Source organism: Crotalus tigris, unplaced genomic scaffold, assembly GCF_016545835.1.
Source record: "Crotalus tigris isolate CLP2741 ecotype Arizona unplaced genomic scaffold, ASM1654583v1 scf7180000024445.887990, whole genome shotgun sequence".
Taxonomy (NCBI): domain Eukaryota; kingdom Metazoa; phylum Chordata; class Lepidosauria; order Squamata; family Viperidae; genus Crotalus; species Crotalus tigris.
The window spans coordinates 80,236-99,653 of record NW_024100614.1 but is presented as its reverse complement, the minus strand read 5'-3'; the positions used below and the strand labels follow the sequence as shown (position 1 = coordinate 99,653).

At 35.2% G+C, this 19,418-nt stretch overlaps 1 protein-coding gene across 1 annotated transcript; it reads right to left on the bottom strand.

Moving 5' to 3' along the window:
- Nucleotides 1-13,225: 13,225 nt before the first annotated feature.
- On the bottom strand, nt 13,226-19,105 carry KCNB2 (potassium voltage-gated channel subfamily B member 2; the record flags this gene model as incomplete). Its single annotated transcript, XM_039332093.1, has 1 exon — nt 13,226-19,105. A coding segment is annotated over one exon (2,178 nt), but the record flags the coding sequence as incomplete, so codon positions are not given.
- Between the last annotated feature and the right edge of the window lie 313 nt (nt 19,106-19,418).

Sequence of the window (19,418 nt, the reverse complement as noted above, 5' to 3'; positions counted from 1 at the left end):
ATGGGAAGGCTTGATGGAAGGGACTGGCTTAAAATCACAAAATTAACGATAATTCTGAACATTTGGAGAATAAACTCCTTTGGGGATAGAGTGCGTTATAAACTAGCCAATTTCAGATCATTTTAGCGATCTGAGCGAACTTAGCCTGTTGTCTAGTAACTCTAATGGAAGGTTTGATGTGTCATGAGAATCGGTACACAGGGTTGAGTAAACTGTACTAATGTGAACCGAAGAGGCTCTACGGGTGCAGTAAGCGTGTTGATTTGTTCTGGAAAGAGCAACGGTTTGATCTCAGTTCAAATATTCCTCACAATGCTGTGGGAAGCATTAATAATTCAGGAAGAAGCAGGCATGCGAGGAGCGTAATTGCCCTTCCTGAAGACATTACAGCCTTTTAGGGATGAATGTTTTCCTGCTTTCACACTGGTGGGATGGGAGCATGAGGGTGGTCTCATGTTACACTTTCCTTTTTTGAAGAGAATTGCACAAAGAAATCACGGCAGTAGAGTGAGTCAACAGGCGGAGAAGCTCTTTGAAGGTCTGATCCTGGGCGAGGCTGAATTAAGATCACACAAAGGGCTGAAATGCGCGGAAAATGTGAGTGCACCTGGAGAAGCCGGAAACGTGTTGTGCCATAGTATTTGGTCCCTATGATTTTCTTTACTGGAGATCGTGTCAGCAATGCTGAATGTGTAACTGCAGTAAAAGCTGTAAATAATTGAGTAGGTGCAAAGGATAAATGAACTATCAATGTACTGATCTATTCCGCTATGTCCAATAACTGTCATTCTAATAAACGTTTAATCTTAATCCATTTTGAATTATTAAGCAATGTTGCCTTTTGCTCAGACAAGATTAGCAACTTCTTTTAATTGTTTCCAGGCTGTTCAGCATTAATATGTGATGATGATTATTATATGAACAATAACACAATTTATTTAGAGAAGTTTTAACAGTTTGAAAATAGAGTATACTTTCTTAAGGTTCATTACAAAGTGACCCCTTAAGAATCCTAGGATTTAATGAAGTCCTGCCTATTATTTAATAAAGTCTTTCTTTCTTAAGGCTTCCCAAGGTTTTAACTGTGTGCTCTATGTCTTTGTCTTTTTTCCTTTTTTATTATTGAAAGGAATTCTATTCTCTACAATGATATGATTTCACTATAAGGAGGTTCATAATATTTTCAAGACAGGAAAATTAGCAAGGACACTAATTCTCTGTTTGCCTGCCTGCTTGCCTTTTTCTGACAACCACATTTATATTCCTAATATTGGAAATAAGCTGAATAAATGAAATATTTTCTTTGTAGAAAGAGAATGTTAAACCCCCCCCCCACAATGGTTTAAATATTTAAATTGCATAGCAGCCTAACCCACCTCAGGGGATTGTGGTGTGGAAAATAAGAGGCAGGAGTATTAGGTATATAGTGGTTGTTTGTTGTTAGCAATTGAGACTGAGAACTCTGTCAAGCAATGCAGTTGTAATGCATGATGTCATAATTGTGAGCCACTTGCCAAGTGCACAAATTGTGATCATGTGATCACAGGAGTGCCGCAACAACGGCAAGTATGAGGACCCAACATAAGTTCCCTTATTCAGTATCATTGTAACTTTGAACAGTCACTAAACAAGTGGACATTAAATGAGGACCATATATAAAAAAGGCAGGATAACAATATAATAATATTTTATTTTTGTAAAAATGTTCAACATCTTAATTTTTCATTATTAAAAAATACTGTTTTAGGAAATCTACATTGTACCCATTCCTCAAATAAAATATAATAAAAACATGAAAGCATTGTCATTTTATAATTGCTATGTGCCTTCCACCATTTCTTCTTTGTTCTCTCTCATACAGATTAGATTAACTTCGTAATTTCTGCCATTTTTATACTTCAGTTAGTATTTATTGTTATTCTATAAATATAATAAACAGTATTTGCTTTTCATTATGAACCATTTACTTGCCACAAACATATTGCAGTTGATATATATTCTGCTTTATACATATGTTTTCCCCCATGTACTGATCTAATAAAGGGTCAGGTGTACTTGAAGTAGCATATAAGCCTGAGATACACAGCCATAGGACTAAAAATCATGGAATGCTTACTTTTTGTCACATAAGCAATTACTGAGCATTCCCAGTGGATAGATAAAAGCGGTAAACCTTGAAAACATAAAACAGACCAGATGAACAGAACAATCCTATACATTACAGAAGAAACCCCAGTTGACTTAAATTTCCAGCAAGGTTCTCTGTCGTGGACAAAAGTGTTAGGTATTTGTTTATTTATTTACTCATTATATATGACTGCCCATCTCCTATGCATGAGTCTAGTAGTAACAGTTAAACAGAATAAAACATAATAAAACAACATTAATAACATAACAGCAACTGTGAACGTAACTATGACAGAGAAGAAAACACATTATCATTATACAGTACACGAAGGGTAACTTGTCTGATCCATTGAAGAGGAAAGTAGGTGTCTTTTGGCAACTGAACAGTTTAGCAAATCCCATTAAAATATCATCATGGTTTCAATAGAGGAAATAATAGGACAAGGATATAGCATACTAAATTTTTTTATTACTTTGTAACCATTATACTGTAAGTTCAAATATAAAGAAAATTTAGCACCAATGTAAATTTTCAAGCCCTACCTTGATATTACGTTATTATCTGTTTTCATTCCACATATTTTTCTGTAAAAATCCAATTGTAACAGTACCCAAGTGATTCATTGGAATATAAAAATGATACAAATAAATGAATAGGTAGAATACATGAAAACAAAAAAGCACGAACATTTGTTGTTGAATTATAGTTAATTGAATGTTATATATTGGTTGAAATAGCCTGGTTAAAATGATTTGTGGTTGCAATTTCAGGGGGCTATAAGGGTAGCTTTAGCGAGGAAGCAGGTTTAGGTAACACATAAAGTCCTTCCCTCCAGAACAAAGGATAACATTTGTATCCCATGCTTGGATGCACAGGAATTATGCTATTCTGCTGAAACTCTTGTCACAGGGGGAATATGTGTCTTGTTTGGGGTGTTGCTGAAGCTGCCTCCAACTTCAGATCAAAACATTTATTTTATTCCATCTACAGATAGTCCTTGACTTAAGACGATTTAATGATGGTTCAAAGTTACAGCAGCCTTGGAAAAAGTGATTTATGACCTGTATTCATAACTACAACCGTCTACTACTCTCATGGTCACATAATTGCAATTCAGGCACTTGGCAAAAACCTCATATTTATGATTGGTTTCAGTATCCCATGGTCAGATGATCATGATTTGCAACCTTTTTTTGTTGATTTCCAGCAAAAACAAAAACAAAAAAACCCCCATCATTAGGGAAGCTGGATTTGCTTCATGACCATTATAAAAATTGTTGTAGTATCAAGTCTGATTTGGCTTATGACTACACTGACTTAATGATGGAAATTCTGGTCCCTATAGCTACTTGCTGCAAAGAGAGAAAATTACCTTCCCAGGATATTTAACACTTTGTAATGCACCCTTCTGTAGCTGCCATCAATTTTTGATGGGCAAATTAAAATGAAATTAGAAGAGGTAGTGAATAGGTCAGGTGGAGAGAGGGAAGCAAACTATAAAAAAAAATGGCCGGATTAATGTGAACATTGACACATATCACAAGATATTGAAAAATTATTACCTATTATACCTGGGTACAAGTAAGAATATATATTAAACTCTTCAAGAATGCCAGGCATTTATTTTGGCCAGCCATAAGGCTAACCAGAGATACTTCAATTAATAGGGAAATGGTTGCATTAGTTTTTGAACAAGTGAAAATATTAAGTTAGCTGCCACCTGGAGAATTTTGGAGGATCAATATATCAGGGAGAACGTTGAGTCCTAAGTATCTGAAGGCAGTAGCAAATAGATTTTCCATAATTCAACATGTCATATGTGTTATGGTATACTGATGTTGGATGTGACCTATCTGACATTACGCCTTTCACATGAGTTAAGAATATAACTCCAAATTCCCAGTTAGCATTTACAGAAATCTGCTCTTTAAATAAAAAAGCATTCAATAAGATACACTTTATTTCACTTTAAGAAATGGCATTGGGATCAAAGAAAGATATAACTAGTGCAAATTGTTGAATTTGTTAATTACAACATGCTTGAAAGAATATTAGTAGATGTAACCTAAGCTACCTAAAATAAATGTGGCTCAGAAAGTTGATGTGATGTTTAAGGAATGTCTTGAATCGTTAAATACATGACATATTTTCTTATTCAATCTGATGCTTGATCTGCCTTGATTAGAATGGGAAAAACATAAAGAGTATAGTTTTGTAAAACAAACACAATACTTGCTTCCACCTTGCAAGATAAAGCTACTGAATTTCACTGAAAATGATGCAGTTTTTAAAATCATTGTTGCAGGGGATGAATCTTTAACTTCAATGTATTGGACCAGAATACCACATTTTAGATAGAGGTGCAGAGGAATTGTTGTGAAAGAGGAAATTTCAATGATTTCCCAATAGTGTGAACCTAAGAACTTGTAAAGCATAAATATTGTTTATCCAGATATTATCTCTGGCTACCCGAGAAGAGATGGAGAAAGAAATGGAGAGGTTGGACAGCTAGAATGTATCTTATTGTAGTCTTAATATCCTGACTACAGGTGACTGGGTTTACATCCAGAACAGGAGGAGGTGATGTAATGCTATAATTAGCTAGATTTTTATAGCTAGAGGATATTATGCCAAGTCACAAGTGAGTGGGATTGCACTTTGAGTAGCAGTTGTAAACGCTGCTAACATCGGATGTTCTTGCTTTGACAACAGATGAAAATGTAGCCATTTTCTCTACGTTTTTAGAATTAGTTGGTGCTGGGAGGGGGGATTGGAATGAGAGTTCAGTTAGTTATAATAATAATAACTCTGCCATAGGAATCCAAGGACAAACTGGGTCCAGAGCTGATAACGTTTTGGCAGGCTGGAGAGCTAGGGAAAAAGCCAGGCTTCAAGCTAATTGGGGAATGTGATTTATGACTGTTTATTGGGGGTGGGACTTGTACTTTGTTGTATCCAAGGGAGGGAAATTTAGTTTTGGGGTTCAGCTATGTAGTGCCGATACTTTGTTTCCCGAATAAAAGATTCTTTAAGGAAAATAATGCCTTGAAGTTCTTTTGAAGGGTTTCATCTGTCGGAACCATGACAGCAGTAATAACAGCCAAAGAGAATGGTGGCTATGTTAGTTGGATCTTTACATGATATATTGTGGAATACAGTGGGGGAAAGGATATTTTGCTGCAAATAGCCTAAGGGTAACTGGAGTTATTGTAAGCCCAGGTAAGATGTTACTTAGGCAAAATTCATAATCCAAACAACTATAAAATGCTCACAGATATTTCTTCTATGATACAAGAGGCCAAACTCTATATTGTACTATATGAGGTGAATCTAATCAGTGGAGAGTCAGGAGGATACACAGTCTAACATTACCAATATATACAATAACCAATAAAATATCAAAAAATAACATAATATTGCTAATCTTTAATGGAAGAAGTAAAATCAAGCAAATGTTTTAAAAAATTTTTATGCAGGAGCAATCAATTCAACAATTAAGAATCATCTAATACACAAGCCAAAATAGCAATCAGACAGTCATGGGCCCAAAACATAGAGTCAAATAAGCAAATTATAATAAAAGGCATCATATACACCCTATGTCCAAGGATTGGTTTGACTTTCTTGTCTGGTCAATGGAGACACGCCCAACCGAATGGACACTTCCAGTCACTGAAATCTAATTCTATTATTTCTTGATCATCTCTAACACAATCCTAGGATGTCAATAGTCTAAAAACCCAAAGGGGGTAAGAGCTTTGTGGACATTTAGCTCTGAAATGAGACAGGTGAGGCTGGGTATGCTTTATTCCAGGGCACTGAAATTGGGTCCAAAGTATTCGCCTTATGTGGAAAATATGAATACTTTTTAAATATCCACTTGTATTTTCAAACTGTTTTCGCACTTCTAAACTCAGAATATTTGTCATACAGGTGGTCCTCAACTTATGACCATAACTGAGCTGAAAATTTCTGTTGCTAAACAAGACAGTTGTTAAGGGATTTTGCCCCATTTTATAACCTCTTTGCCATGGTTGTTATGTGAAGCACTGCAGTTGTTAAGTTAGTAACAAGGTTGTTAACTGAATCTGATTTTGCTTGTCAGAAGGTCGTAAAAAGTGATCCCATGACCCCAGGACACTGCAACGTTCATAAATACATGCCAGTTGCCAAGCATCTGAATTTTCTTCACATGATGATGGGATGCTGCAACAGTTGTAGGTGTGAAAAATGGTCATAAGTCCCTTTTCTCATTTTTGTTGTAACTTTGAACGGTCACTAAATGAATGATTGTAAGTCGAAGACTGGTGAAATTAGACTGGGTTATTTCACTATGAATTGATATAATGGCAATTCCTGTGCAAAAATAAATGTTGTTGTTGTTAATTGCGAAGTCGTGTCCGACCCATTGTGACCCCATGGACAACATTCCTCCAAGTCTTCCTGTTCTCTACCATCTTCTGGAGTCCATTTAAGTTCACACCTACTGCTTCAGTGACTCCATCCAGCCATCTCATTCTCTGTCGTCCCATTCTTCTATTGCCATCAATCTTTCCCAGCATTAGGCCCTTCTCCGGTGAGTCCTTCCTTCTCATTAGGTGGCCAAAGTATTTGAGTTTCAACTTCAGGATCTGGCCTTCTAAAGAGAAGTCGGGGTTGATCTCTTCTAGGACTGACCAGTTTGAATGCCTTGCAGTCCAAGGGACTCGCAGGAGTCTTTTCTAGCACCATAGATCAAAGCCTCAATTCTTTGGCGCTCAGCCTTTCTTATGGCCCAGCTTTCACAGCCATACATTGCAACTGGGAAAACCATGGCCTGGACTATATGCACTTTTGTTGGCAGGGTGATGTCTCTGCTTTTTAGTATGCTGTCTAGATTTGCCATAGCTTTCCTCCCCAGGAGCAAGCGTCTTTTAATTTCTTGGTTGCAGTCCCCATCTGAGGTGATCTTGGAGCCCAGAAAAATAAAATCTGTCATTACCTCCATTTCTTCCCCATCTATTTGCCAGGAATTGAGAGAGCCGGATGCCATGATTTTGGTTTTCTTAATGTTGAGTTTCAAGCCAACTTTTGTTTTGGATTTCTTTGAGGTTTTATTTCAGAACAGTTTATAAAAATGTGAAACATAATGCATTGTCTGTAATGAAATAATTTAACATGTTTATCTTAAGGAAAAATGTGTTAAAAGGTGTATTTAAATTAACTTTTTTTGCCAATATTTGTTTTTTTATTACAAAGTGAAAGTTTGAGTGAACATATGCAAACATGAAACAGATAAAAAAGGGTAGAATACCAATACTGGGTATATAATTACTAGTAATTATTTCTGCACTGTGTAGAATTTTGGAATATACGAAAGGGTGAAATATGATTCCTAAGAATGTCCAGTGTTTCATTGTTCCATAACTGTCTTTTAAGCTATGTGATATTCAGTGTTATGGAGAGATTAATGGCAACAATAAATCTCATGGAATACATTTTGAATTCAAAATTACATTTTAAAATGAATTTGTATAGTTAATGTAGTTCTTTATTTCTTGACAATCTGAAGGATTGAGGTGGCTAAACTATTTCTTTCAGTCACTTAACTATAAAAATGTAATAAATAAAATTACCTATCTCAAGTGTCCTCCTATGTTTCTGTTTTTTTTTTTTTTTTTTGCCCTAACCAGGCTAAACTTCTTATGGTTTTTCTTCAGAGGATCCCAATCATGTATTTTTAACAATTAGATAAATCCCATTTTATAAATTTAAGATAAAACATAATAAATATATATCCATAAAAGATGTTTACTCCATTCTATTCATTATTTAGAATGTTTACCAAGATAGAAGGTAAAGCTAGGAAAACTTTGGTGTTTTTTTTTAATAGCTATGAAAGGCAGGCTTTGAGCACTTGCAGAAGTTGGTCAATTAATTTTGGAAATCATTAAATGGATCAAAATGTTAATTAAGATTCAGAGAAACTCATATCCCTTAGGGTAACAAGGAATGCATGGTTCAGCAGAAATCAAGTAGAATTTAGTGGAATATATGAATTTCAGCATATTTTTAGTTAGCTTGATAGTTTATTGACTGCCATTAAATAATAAGCAAAGTAGGCAATCAAATTTCCTATTCTCCAGATGAATTGGACTACAAATACCATTGCTCTTAGCCTGAAATAATTCATTAGCTAGTTATATTACTCAACTATATATCTAACATATCTGAAAAATATATACTGGTGCAGGCTGTTGGGTAAAGTATTAAAAGAAACATTCTGGTTTTTTTGTTACTGCAATGTCAAAATGCTTTCTTTCAGATTTCACTTCATTAGGAATTATAGAATGGCAGTGGCTGATGTCGATTCTTTTAAAATTGTGAACTTCAGAATAACTCCTAAACATGATATACCAGAGTTGGTTAACATGCAGGCATCATCCAGATATTGAACTTCATCTCCATTGACTGAAGCCAGCATGGCCAATGGTGAAGGATGATAGAGATCTTGTCCAACACTACCAGCCACACTGAACTCAGTCAGTGACCTCTTAGAAAAAATTCACAACCCTGCAACAACAAGCCACTAGGCAATCTTGCAATGTCCAAAGTAGCAGGGATAATGTACTGAATTAAGTATGAAGATTAAATAAAAAATGGGTTTTGAGGCATGTTTCTATTTGACTGCCTAAGTTTATATCTGATCAGTTGCTAATAATTGTGTGTGTTTCACCTAATTAATTAGCTAATTAATTACAAAATTAGAAAATACTGCTATATAAGTACAGAATTAATTTATGGCATTCACAGCAACAGAATCTTAGATGACTTTTTTGAGCATGACTTCAGGGCTGCTTTCTGAACAGGAGCACAAGTATCCAATCTGGGTCTATCAAACATTCCTTAGGAAGGAAATGGCAAACTAACTGGGTGCTCCTCATGAATGAAGGTAAATATACATGTTCTAGGATAATGTTGTGGGACCCAATCTGGGTTGGTCACTAGGACCAGAGGTTTAGTCTTCTGAGCTTTCAGATGCATGGTGGAGCCTATCCTCAAGCAACTTCTTCCTCACCAGAATGTGTGTCTCTCACATTTTGGTGAGAGAAAAACTCTCTGAGGATGGGCTCCAGCACAAATCAGAAAGCTCAGAAGACTAAACCTCTGGCGCTGGTGACCAACCCAGATTGGGTCCCGCAACATTATCTTGGAACATGTGTATTTGCCTTCTTTCATGAGGAGCACACAGCTGGTTTGCCACTGCCTTCCTAAGGAATGTTTGACAGACTTCCCAATCAAGCCTAAATACTAATCAAGTCCAACTCTGCTTAGCTATTCTTGAGTTCATCCACGATTACTGTAGTTAGAGGCTGGTGCATGACCTGGTGAGAACTTTAAAAGGTTAAATATCATTATGGACAATGTTTTTCTAAAAAAAAATTGATTATATTGAGGCTATGCACTTGAATCATGTTGTCACCAGTGTACTGTGTTCATCAATCTCCAAGCCCCAAATTTCTTTGAAATAGCCATTGACAGTTTAATAAGTAGAAAAGATTCAAATCTCTCTAGTCTTTCCAAATATCCTCCCTCAAGCTACATTGCAAAAAACAAAAACAAAAATAAAAAACATAGTATAGTATTACAAAACTAAAATAATTATATTTTTGTAAATAATTCTTCTATATTGAACAAATGAGATCTACAGGTCTTTGTTGTACCAAAGGACAATAATCTTACTGGAGAGAGAGAGATGCACAAGTTCCAGAGATATTGAGGAAGTCCTAAGACAGCGATCCCTAATCTTTTGGTGTCTACTGGGGAATCTGGTCATTGAAGAAATGGCTGCCATGGGGAACATTACTGGTTACAAACATAAATTTATTAGATTATTAACTGTAATCTTAGAGTTTCCCCCCCTACTTTATCCTAATGTTGCTTTTGCTATTTTTTCAGGCTACTGATCATACTTACAAATGTTAAGCTATGGCCACGGTTCTTTTAAAACATTAAATTCCAAAAATGCTCATGGAACTAATTTGGGGGCTTAGAGGCATTTTTGAAAATCATAATGCTGGAAACTAGTCAATTTGTTTTAAAATCAGATGGCGAGCCTGATGAGAATTGGCCATAGGTATGTGGGATGCCGCCCTGGGTACTTAAGATTCCAGTCCTAAGGCAACAGCCCAATTCATGGCAACCAGTCCAAACCAGAATGCCATTTCTGAGAAAAATGTCCTGGCAGCCTTTCTTCAAACCTAAATTAATGAGGTAGAACCAACAATATTCTGCAGTCCCACTGTTGCTGCTTTAGGGCAAGCACAGGTCAAGAATGTAAGGCCGCAATCATTCAAAAAGAAAGGCTATTGTAAAATAGAATGGTGAAAAACAATAGAAAGCTTTTCCTGTAAGCCTTGTTTCAAAACATTAGGTTTAGCCCCCTGACTCAGGGCTTGATTCGAGAATAGTCTCATGGTAATTGCTGCCAAACATGCTTAGCCTAGAAAGTAACTATTGAAAGAAAAGTAATGAAAATGGTGGGTCTCTCTTATTTTTCAGCATTCCAAATTATTTGTTTCTATAGTTTTCCCACCCCTTGAAATGAAACTAAAAGTCGCTATGGATTGGGACTTTGATATGTATACAATGTTGAAGGCAAGGGGGCTTCATGCAGAGAACTGAAATGAGACACAGATGACTCATTTACACATTTATTTACTGTTCTGCTTATTCTGGCAGACGGAAATGGTGAACAATGCCATTTATTTTACAGACATTTGACAGAAAATAAACAAGTATCTTGATGCCGAACAACTGTACAATACAGCTACAACATGCATATTTATATGCTGATTTGTGCACAAATATTTACTTGATCAGCAAATGTAACAGAATTCAGAAGAAAGAAAAAGAAAGAAAAGAAACAAAGGAAGGAAGGAAGGAAGGAAGGAAGGAAGGAAGGAAGGAAGGGAAAATTTCAAAACATCACGTTTCCTTTTCATGATGTTAAAATGCAGCTGAGATGGAAACATTCATACAAACACATTGATAATGAATACTATTATATGTGAAATTCTTTTAATGGTTTACAACAGAAAAAGGCAAGGGGTAAGCTGGTACTTCTATACAAAATGATGAAACTGTCATTCCTAATAAATAATGCAAGCAAGTACTCTTGCAAAGTGTTCTATATGAGTATTATTTTCAGCCCAGCAGCTGTCCTTAAAAGATGAATAATATGCTCAGCAAAACGAGCAAAATTTTCCATTTTAAAATATGGGGCATTTTGTAAAGGCAGTAGAATGACTGCCTTGTGTATGTCTTTATCTCCCACTGAAAATACATTTCTTAGTTGTTGTTTTTTAAAAAATGAGGCTAACTTGTTACAGTAGTTTAGCAATTCACAATAAAATGCTGCCATTCCTTGAAACTGAATAGTAAAGACATATTGTGGCAAAAGAAGTCATCATCCTCATCCTCATCCTCATCATCATCCTCATCAAATACTGTTGTGCTTTTCCCCCTTTTCAGCATTTAAGAAGAAAACAATATTAAATTCAAATAAATGGAATTCCTGCTACTCGTAGATAAGAAACAAATATCAGTTATAACATAAAACCTATAAACACGAGACAGTATTTCATCATTTAATATTAGTGTACAGTTATCTCAATGTAACAAGCAATATTTTTTTCAGGAAACCTATCCCTAAGTATTTAATCATCAGCACAACCATTACTGACTTGTATATCATATCTGTGGCTGAGCTTTGCATATTTTGCTGAAAATATAAAGAAGTGTAAGTCCCAATCTCTCTTCTATATCCAGGGACTTGGGATGCAATTTTTTTAGTGCTTGGACCAGGCGAATAAAAAAACAACTGTAAGCTTTTTTCCCCATAGGTTTGAGCAAAAGATATTTTCCATCACATAGGTCAGTGTTTCCCAAACTTGACAATTTTAAGGCATGAGGACTTCAACTCCCAGAATTCCACAGCCAGCGTTGCTGGCTGTGGAATTCTGGGAGTTGAAGTCCTCATGCCTTAAAATTGTCAAGTTTGGGAAACACTGACATAGGTTATGCAGGTTTGGCAGTTTTTCACCTATCTGCAACAGATCCTTCCTAAGAATAATCAGTTCTGAGGGTAAGAGTAGTGGTTTTTGAGCAGCATTTATGTCTGGCAGCGCATTTTGTAAAGAAAATTTTGTCCTACCCTATATTCAAGAACTGTTAAATCCAACCCAAGGGATTTCCTTATGTGTGGATGGAGAGGAACTGCATAATCCACAGTTATTTTACTATTTTCTAATATGTGATAAGCAATAAATAAGCTGGGGAACCTGAGCAATCCAGTACTACGGCTCTCAACAACCCAAACCCACATGGCCTGGTGAGAGCTGCTGGGGATTGTAGTCAGCAACATTTGAAGGACCACTGATTTCTATTTTGCACAACTACAATTGTTACTGAGATAGGAGTTAGGCTGACAATTTGAGAAGTCTGTTAATACAATAGGGGAATGTGAAGTGGGGGGAAATTGCTTTCACCCTTTTTTTATAGTAGAAGGAAAATATTTTAAGACCAGATTGTAAATATTTTTACTATAGATAATTTTCATTTTTTCTTCCTTGAAAATTTGCAGAGAAGTGGACATATCTATCTATTTACACCTTAAACATAATAAATATGATACTTTTGTTTGTTCTTTCTTTTGCCCGTTGACTTCAGCTGAACCTGGCTAGAAGAATGAATCTGAGTGGACTACTGTAATTAATTGACATTTTTAAAAGGTGGTTTCAATTATAACTGATATGTAAGAGGATTGGAATGAAAATTTTTAATATTGCTCTTTGTTACAATAATTAACAAGCAAATATATAAAAAAGTAATTTTTAAAAAATATGTTATGCATACTCACAAGAATTCTATTTTTCTTTCTCCTTTTTTCATACTGGGTTTGGCTCAGCAATTTCCACAAGATATTTAGTGGATCAAATATTTTACAGAATTATAGCATAATTTTAAAAAACAGGTATCCGTCTATCATAGCTGAGTACTACAATCACTTCCTATGATAAATGTTCTATACTTTAAAATGAAGAAAACATTCCATTCTTTTTTTTCACCTTAATGTGGCTTGCTTTTGAAATAATAATGACAAATGAACTTTGGTGAATTAAGACATTTGCTACACACGTGATTGACTGATTATCTGACACACATATCCAAATCAATCAAAAGTTTTCTATGTGAGTATGTTGAAAGTTTTCCATTTTAGACAATAGGGACAATGTATGTCAGCCATATATATTTTTTCCTAGTGGCTTGAGTGCCATTCTGTATTATCAGGCCAAATGGTTTTTTTTCCCCCTGAGATGGGGAATCTGGCCATTTTTAGCAACTCTAGCCATTTTGGTCACAAATGAGTCATTGAGAATTTAAATTCAGCAGACAGGAAAGTCATAGATCCTGTATTTCTGCCTTAGAATCAGCCACTGTTTTAATGAGGTGCTACTTCTAACACTTGTTTTAGAATAAGAGCACGTGATATTTAGTAGCAGTATCTCTACAAAATGAAAGAAACGTCTTTTATTTTACCACTATTATAAGAACAATTAATAAATCTTCAAATTTCTTTCTAAGCAGGTGATCAGCTTTCAGTAGCAGCAGTTGAATTACTTTGCAAACATATTTGAAATAAGATTTTAAAAAACTATATTTTCAGTAGCAGAGGGTTTTGAAACTATAGTTGAACAGACAAGGTATGGGAAACAGATTACAAGATTTCAATGCATCTAATAAAACACACCAATTTCTTTTTCTTCTTCTATTAGATAGCAACTTAAAATGTCCATGTCCTGTGATATGCCATCAGGACTATAAAGACATCATTCAATCCGAGAAGTGTAAATTTTCACTTTTGGACTTTAGATCTTTAATTCAGAAGTTATGGTAGTCCCCAAGAGTTTTCTTTGAATAGACATTATGAGGGAAATCATGATTTCATTGAAATTACTGGCAAACTGCTGTTATCTAAGGCTAACAATTCATTTAGCCTTTATTTTTGACTGTTACACAACTATCTGGATAAAGGCAAAAACTGTATGCGGGATATAAATAAACAAATAAACTGGAATAATATAACAACATCTCTAAAAAAGTATTAGCTAGCATTTGCTCTCCATTAACAGAATATTTAACTGTGAAAGAAGATAAATAAAGGAACTTTATGGAACAAAATATAAGTAATTGAACCAGAGCACGTGGATTGTTATACAATTAAGTGAAATCTTATGCAAAAATAAAATTAATTTGATTTTCATGAAAAACTAATAAATACTTTGAGACTTAATGACTAGATATTGGCTGCTTTAGAAATGACATTTAGCCCCAGTATTTAAATTAATAAAATATGGATCTGAAGACATGTAATTTAATAGAAAAAGGAAGTCTTAAGAGAAACTTTAAAAACCCATTCTCCTGTGCTTAATATTTGGTCCAAAGAGCGAAATAAAAAAATTAGGTGGTATTGTATTTAGGAGAAGTAAAATTTATGAGCTGTACAGTACGTTTTCTCTACTAGAAGCTGTTTTGGTGCACATAACAAAATAAAAATGTGTTTTAAAAAAGTTGAGGGGAAAAGTTGAGCTTTGTTTAGCTATACAAAAGATCAGCCATAGATGTTTTTCCTCAGTGCTTAATGTGCTTTAAAAATCTTACTTTAACTGGAAAAAAGGGACATGAGTTGGCACTTTGCAAAGCCATGCGTGGGCCTTTATGATCATGCATTTTTCAAAAATAACAAAGGCTTTGGACTGGTCAATGTCAGAAAATAACATTGGTGGAGGGCTGCAATCCTAAATTTTGTTTGAAAATGTGTCATTTGCCTATAGTCGTTAGAGAAAATTAATAAAGCTAAACTACAATTCTACAGAGATCTACTGAGCCACAGAAGATATCTTCTCATTTGCATCATGTGATTTATCATATTATTTGTTAGATTTATATCCTTTTATTTCTCTGAGAGTTACATAGGAATTTGTCTTTAATTCCTCCCATAAAAAGAACACTGTACAGCTGTAAGACGGACTTTTTAAGAGAAAATGGATGACCTAAGTGAGCTTCACTAGCTGACTGTAGATTTGAACTTGTTTCCCCTCAATATCTTCTATTTCCCTATATGAATTCCGACAAGTTCCTAAAATTCCAAATGTGCTCCTTGGCCCTAGAGAATAAGTGTAACTGAGAAATATGTAAAGTTATTTAAAAAAAGTAATACAGTTAAAATGCTGTTTAAAGCTTCTACTGAATTTTGTGATTTTAAAATAACTAATGTATTAAATCTTTATTAGCAGAATTAGTTATAGAAAAAGAAAGAAAAAGATTGACTAGAGTGCTTGTGATGGGAGAGATACCATGAAGATAAGAAATGGAGATTTCAAATTATTCCATTTTCTGCATGTTAATTGCTCTAATTACATGGAAATGGCAATAATTATGAGTGAACCCATCTGTATTCAGCATTCCTTGTGAAAAATTGAAGCATTCAGACATTTTGCTGAATAAGCACAATTACAAGTTTTACACACTTTTAAGCCCCGTGCCACAGTTTACAGACCACTGTGGCCACAGCATATTCTAAGCTAAACACAGTCTGCTTTACTTCTTTGCACAGTGTGTGAACCTCAATAATTTCCTCAGAAAGATACATTTTCTACTTCGTATATGTGACAATTCTTTTGGTTGATTCATGGAATGATATTGATACAGCATTCTGAAACCAAATAGTAACTAAATTGGGGTGAAAAATGATGTGCAAATGACACACTACTGTTAAAGAAAACAGCAGATATACAATAACAAGAAATGTACAAATAGTAAGATTTTAATAACAGTGCATACAGTAATCACCACTGTATTACAACATTATTAAAGTCTTAAAATAAAATAATCAGTTTTCATGTCATTTGGCACATTTTATTACCATAAAAATAATTTTATTTCTTGTAATGGTTTCTTGTTTGCTTTCAGTTTGGCAGGTATAACAAAAGTTCAATTCCTGGTCATTAAATCTTGCCTAGTCTTAAGAATTTTTTTTTCAAGAAGCTGCAAGTACATCCATGACACCTATGCAAATAAAAGTAATTGAAGCTATGGTTCATTTCACAAAGAAATGAGAAAACACTGCAATTTTCTTAAACAAACAGTGTACATTGGATTAAAAAGAAAACAAGATAAGTAAGATGCTCTAAGGATAAGCTGCAATTCTGCAACGTAAGTCTATACAAATCCTCCAGGCAGTGGACTTGAAGGATGTATCTGAGTCCCAAGAAACCTGTTTTTTTTGTTTTTTGTTTACAAATCCTTGAAAACTGGAGATGTTCCAGCAAATCCAAATTATTTACAAAATGTGCATTTTGCAGACTCAAAGCACCTTATTTCACACTATTAACATATGAATCAACATTTCATCCTTTCATGTGCAAATTCTGAAAGTCAAAAGGAAAAATAAAAGTTAATTAAAATTCATTATCTACAACCATAAATGAAAATATTAACAGTGTTAAGCATTGCAAAAGATCATCTCTGAAAAGAGCATTTTATTTTACTCAGTTCTTTTGTTGAATTTTTCCTGATTTATCTTTTGTTAGAAAAAAAAGTTTGCTTTTAAATTAAGGTGTACTTAAACTAAGCAACTCTTCATGCCATGCAAAAATAATATTTATTTACTTTTGAGGCTTCCCTTTTTTAATTCATAGGCATTGCTAATTTTAGTTTCAAGAAATAAGTTTTTGTCTTTATTGCTCTCCTAATTAGTCACATACTGGTTTCTCTGGTTGGACAGTAACCAGGATCACTAGGATTTGTATGGATTTCTGGGGAAAACAAATGGTTTTCCATTTTGTGACCTTCTTGATTATTGTCCCCTGTTACTTCCCCTCCAACATGATAAATATCTTGAGTGCAGTTATGACCCAAATGTTTGGGTGAAGAAGAACTGACTTCAGAGTCTTCTGTTACATAGTCCCCATCCTTAAGTTTATTCCCAAAGCAGTTTGCCTTGATATCCAACTGCCTGTTGTGCCTTATGCCAGGGATTTCCAAGAAGTCAGCTTCTTCACCAGTGTCTATTTCAGTGAAACTTCTCTCCTTGGGAGGGAAAGAAAAATGTTTCTGCTTGGGGAATAAAGGGCATGCTTGCTTAGAAGCTCCAAAGGAATCTGCATCCAGCAAAGGTCTTTCTCCCTGCGGTGAATTTTCTTCTAAGAGGATAGTGCTGATATGCTGAGGGGTAGATTGTAGGAAGTCTCCTGTTGCCAACACTGGCAATGGCCTTGTTGTGCTTGGTGGGGTTTGTGGAGCACCACCTCTGTTTTCCTTAAAATTAACCTTAAGGGACCTTGATTTTAAAGGGTTGCTTCCTCTGAAAGAACTTTTGGGACTGTCCATGGCATTGTCAAAGTGAAAGTGACCATGAAGGAGAGGATGAGGATGAGGAGAGCTCTCAGAACTCATCATTGTATTGATTGAGGAGTAATCAAAGCAGGTATCCCTGGGAGCTAACATTTTATCTTTCATGAATGGTAAAAGCTGGGAATCTTTTGCTGTTTGGTCTTCTAAGTGGGAAAACTCAGTGGGAAATCTTAGTTGCAAATGAGAACTGGAATATGGAGGAAAAGGTGACTGTTCTGTCTCTGTGAAATCAGTTGCGCAGCTGGCAAAGCTGTCAATGCTAGAAGTGCTTCTCATATCAGGGATGACTTCTTTGGGTCCTGTTATAGATGCATGTCCTTGTCCAGTAACCTCTTCCATTTCTATCTCCTCCTCATAGAGGGGAGGTTTCACTGAAGGGCCTTGGTAGGTAGAATTCAGATTAGGCTGAGACTGAGTTTTAGTAATTTCATTATATAATATTTCAAGTTTCTGAGCATTCAAGTGTTGAGGACTGGAGGCTGCTGCTGCATTGTTTAGCTGTTTATATGAATCTTGCTGGCTCACTTCCTGGTATTTGTTCTTCAAGGATTTATTAGAACCTGTCTCTGACAGTGGGCTTCTGGCCCATTTCCAATGGCTTGGAGACAAATGGTTGTCATCAGGAGTTTCCTTTGAATTGGCTGCTTCCTCAGTTTTATCAGTATCAACAGCTACATCAATCAACTCCATACTACGAGCAAAGGCATCTTTTAAATTCATTGAAATAATGCTTCCATTTCTTTTTGCTCGTTCAAGAGCCTCCCTTCTTTTAATGGCTTTCTCTTGCCGCTTTTGCTCCTTGTAGAATTCTGAGAAATTGTTTACTATGATGGGAATGGGTAGGGCTATTACCAGCACTCCAGCAATGCAACATAACCCACCAACTATTTTACCTAGTAAAGTTTTGGGATAAATGTCACCATAACCTACTGTGGTCATAGTGATGGTAGCCCACCAGAATGATGCAGGAATACTTGTAAACTTTGTAGCATCTTCATCTTTTTCAGCAAAAAACACGAGACTAGAAAATATCATAATTCCCATAGCTAAAAATAGTATCAATAAACCCAATTCATTATAACTCCTTCGTAAGGTAAATCCTAAAGATTGAAGTCCAGTTGAATGTCTAGCAAGTTTAAGGATCCGCAGTATCCTCATGATACGGAATATCTGAACTACACGGCGGACATTTTGAAACTGCAGCACACTTTTGTTGGACTCTGTGAGAAAGATGGTGACATAATAGGGCAAAATGGCAAGCAAATCAATCACGTTTAATGGACCTTTGAAGAACTTCCACTTGTTTGGAGATGACAGAAAACGCAAAAGGTACTCCATAGTGAACCATGCTATACACACTGCTTCAACATGTGCTAGCTGAGGATTGTCATTTTGTTGTCCAAATTCATCAATTACTTGAAGCTCAGGTAGAGTGTTGAGTGACAAAGCAATGGTGGATAGTACAATGAACAATATGGATACAATGGCCAAAATCTGTTGAAAAAAAGATAAATAAGAAAACTGTGGTTAACAAATCACAAAGAATGCTTACATTTCAACCAAAGAAGCAGCACACTAACAGAATTACAGACCACTGTTCTTTACTCACTGCAATTAGATATGCTTCCCTATTGTCAGTACCCCTAACTAATTCATCTAAAGTGCTAGTCCACAATAATAGTTCTCTTGAAAACTTAACTTATGTGACAATGCTATACTAAATAATTCCAAAGGTCTACATATTTGGGAATAGAATCCAGTAATACAACTCAAATTATTTCAGAAGCTTAATTAGATTATTTAGTTCAGCATATTTTTCAATCAGCTGCTTTCT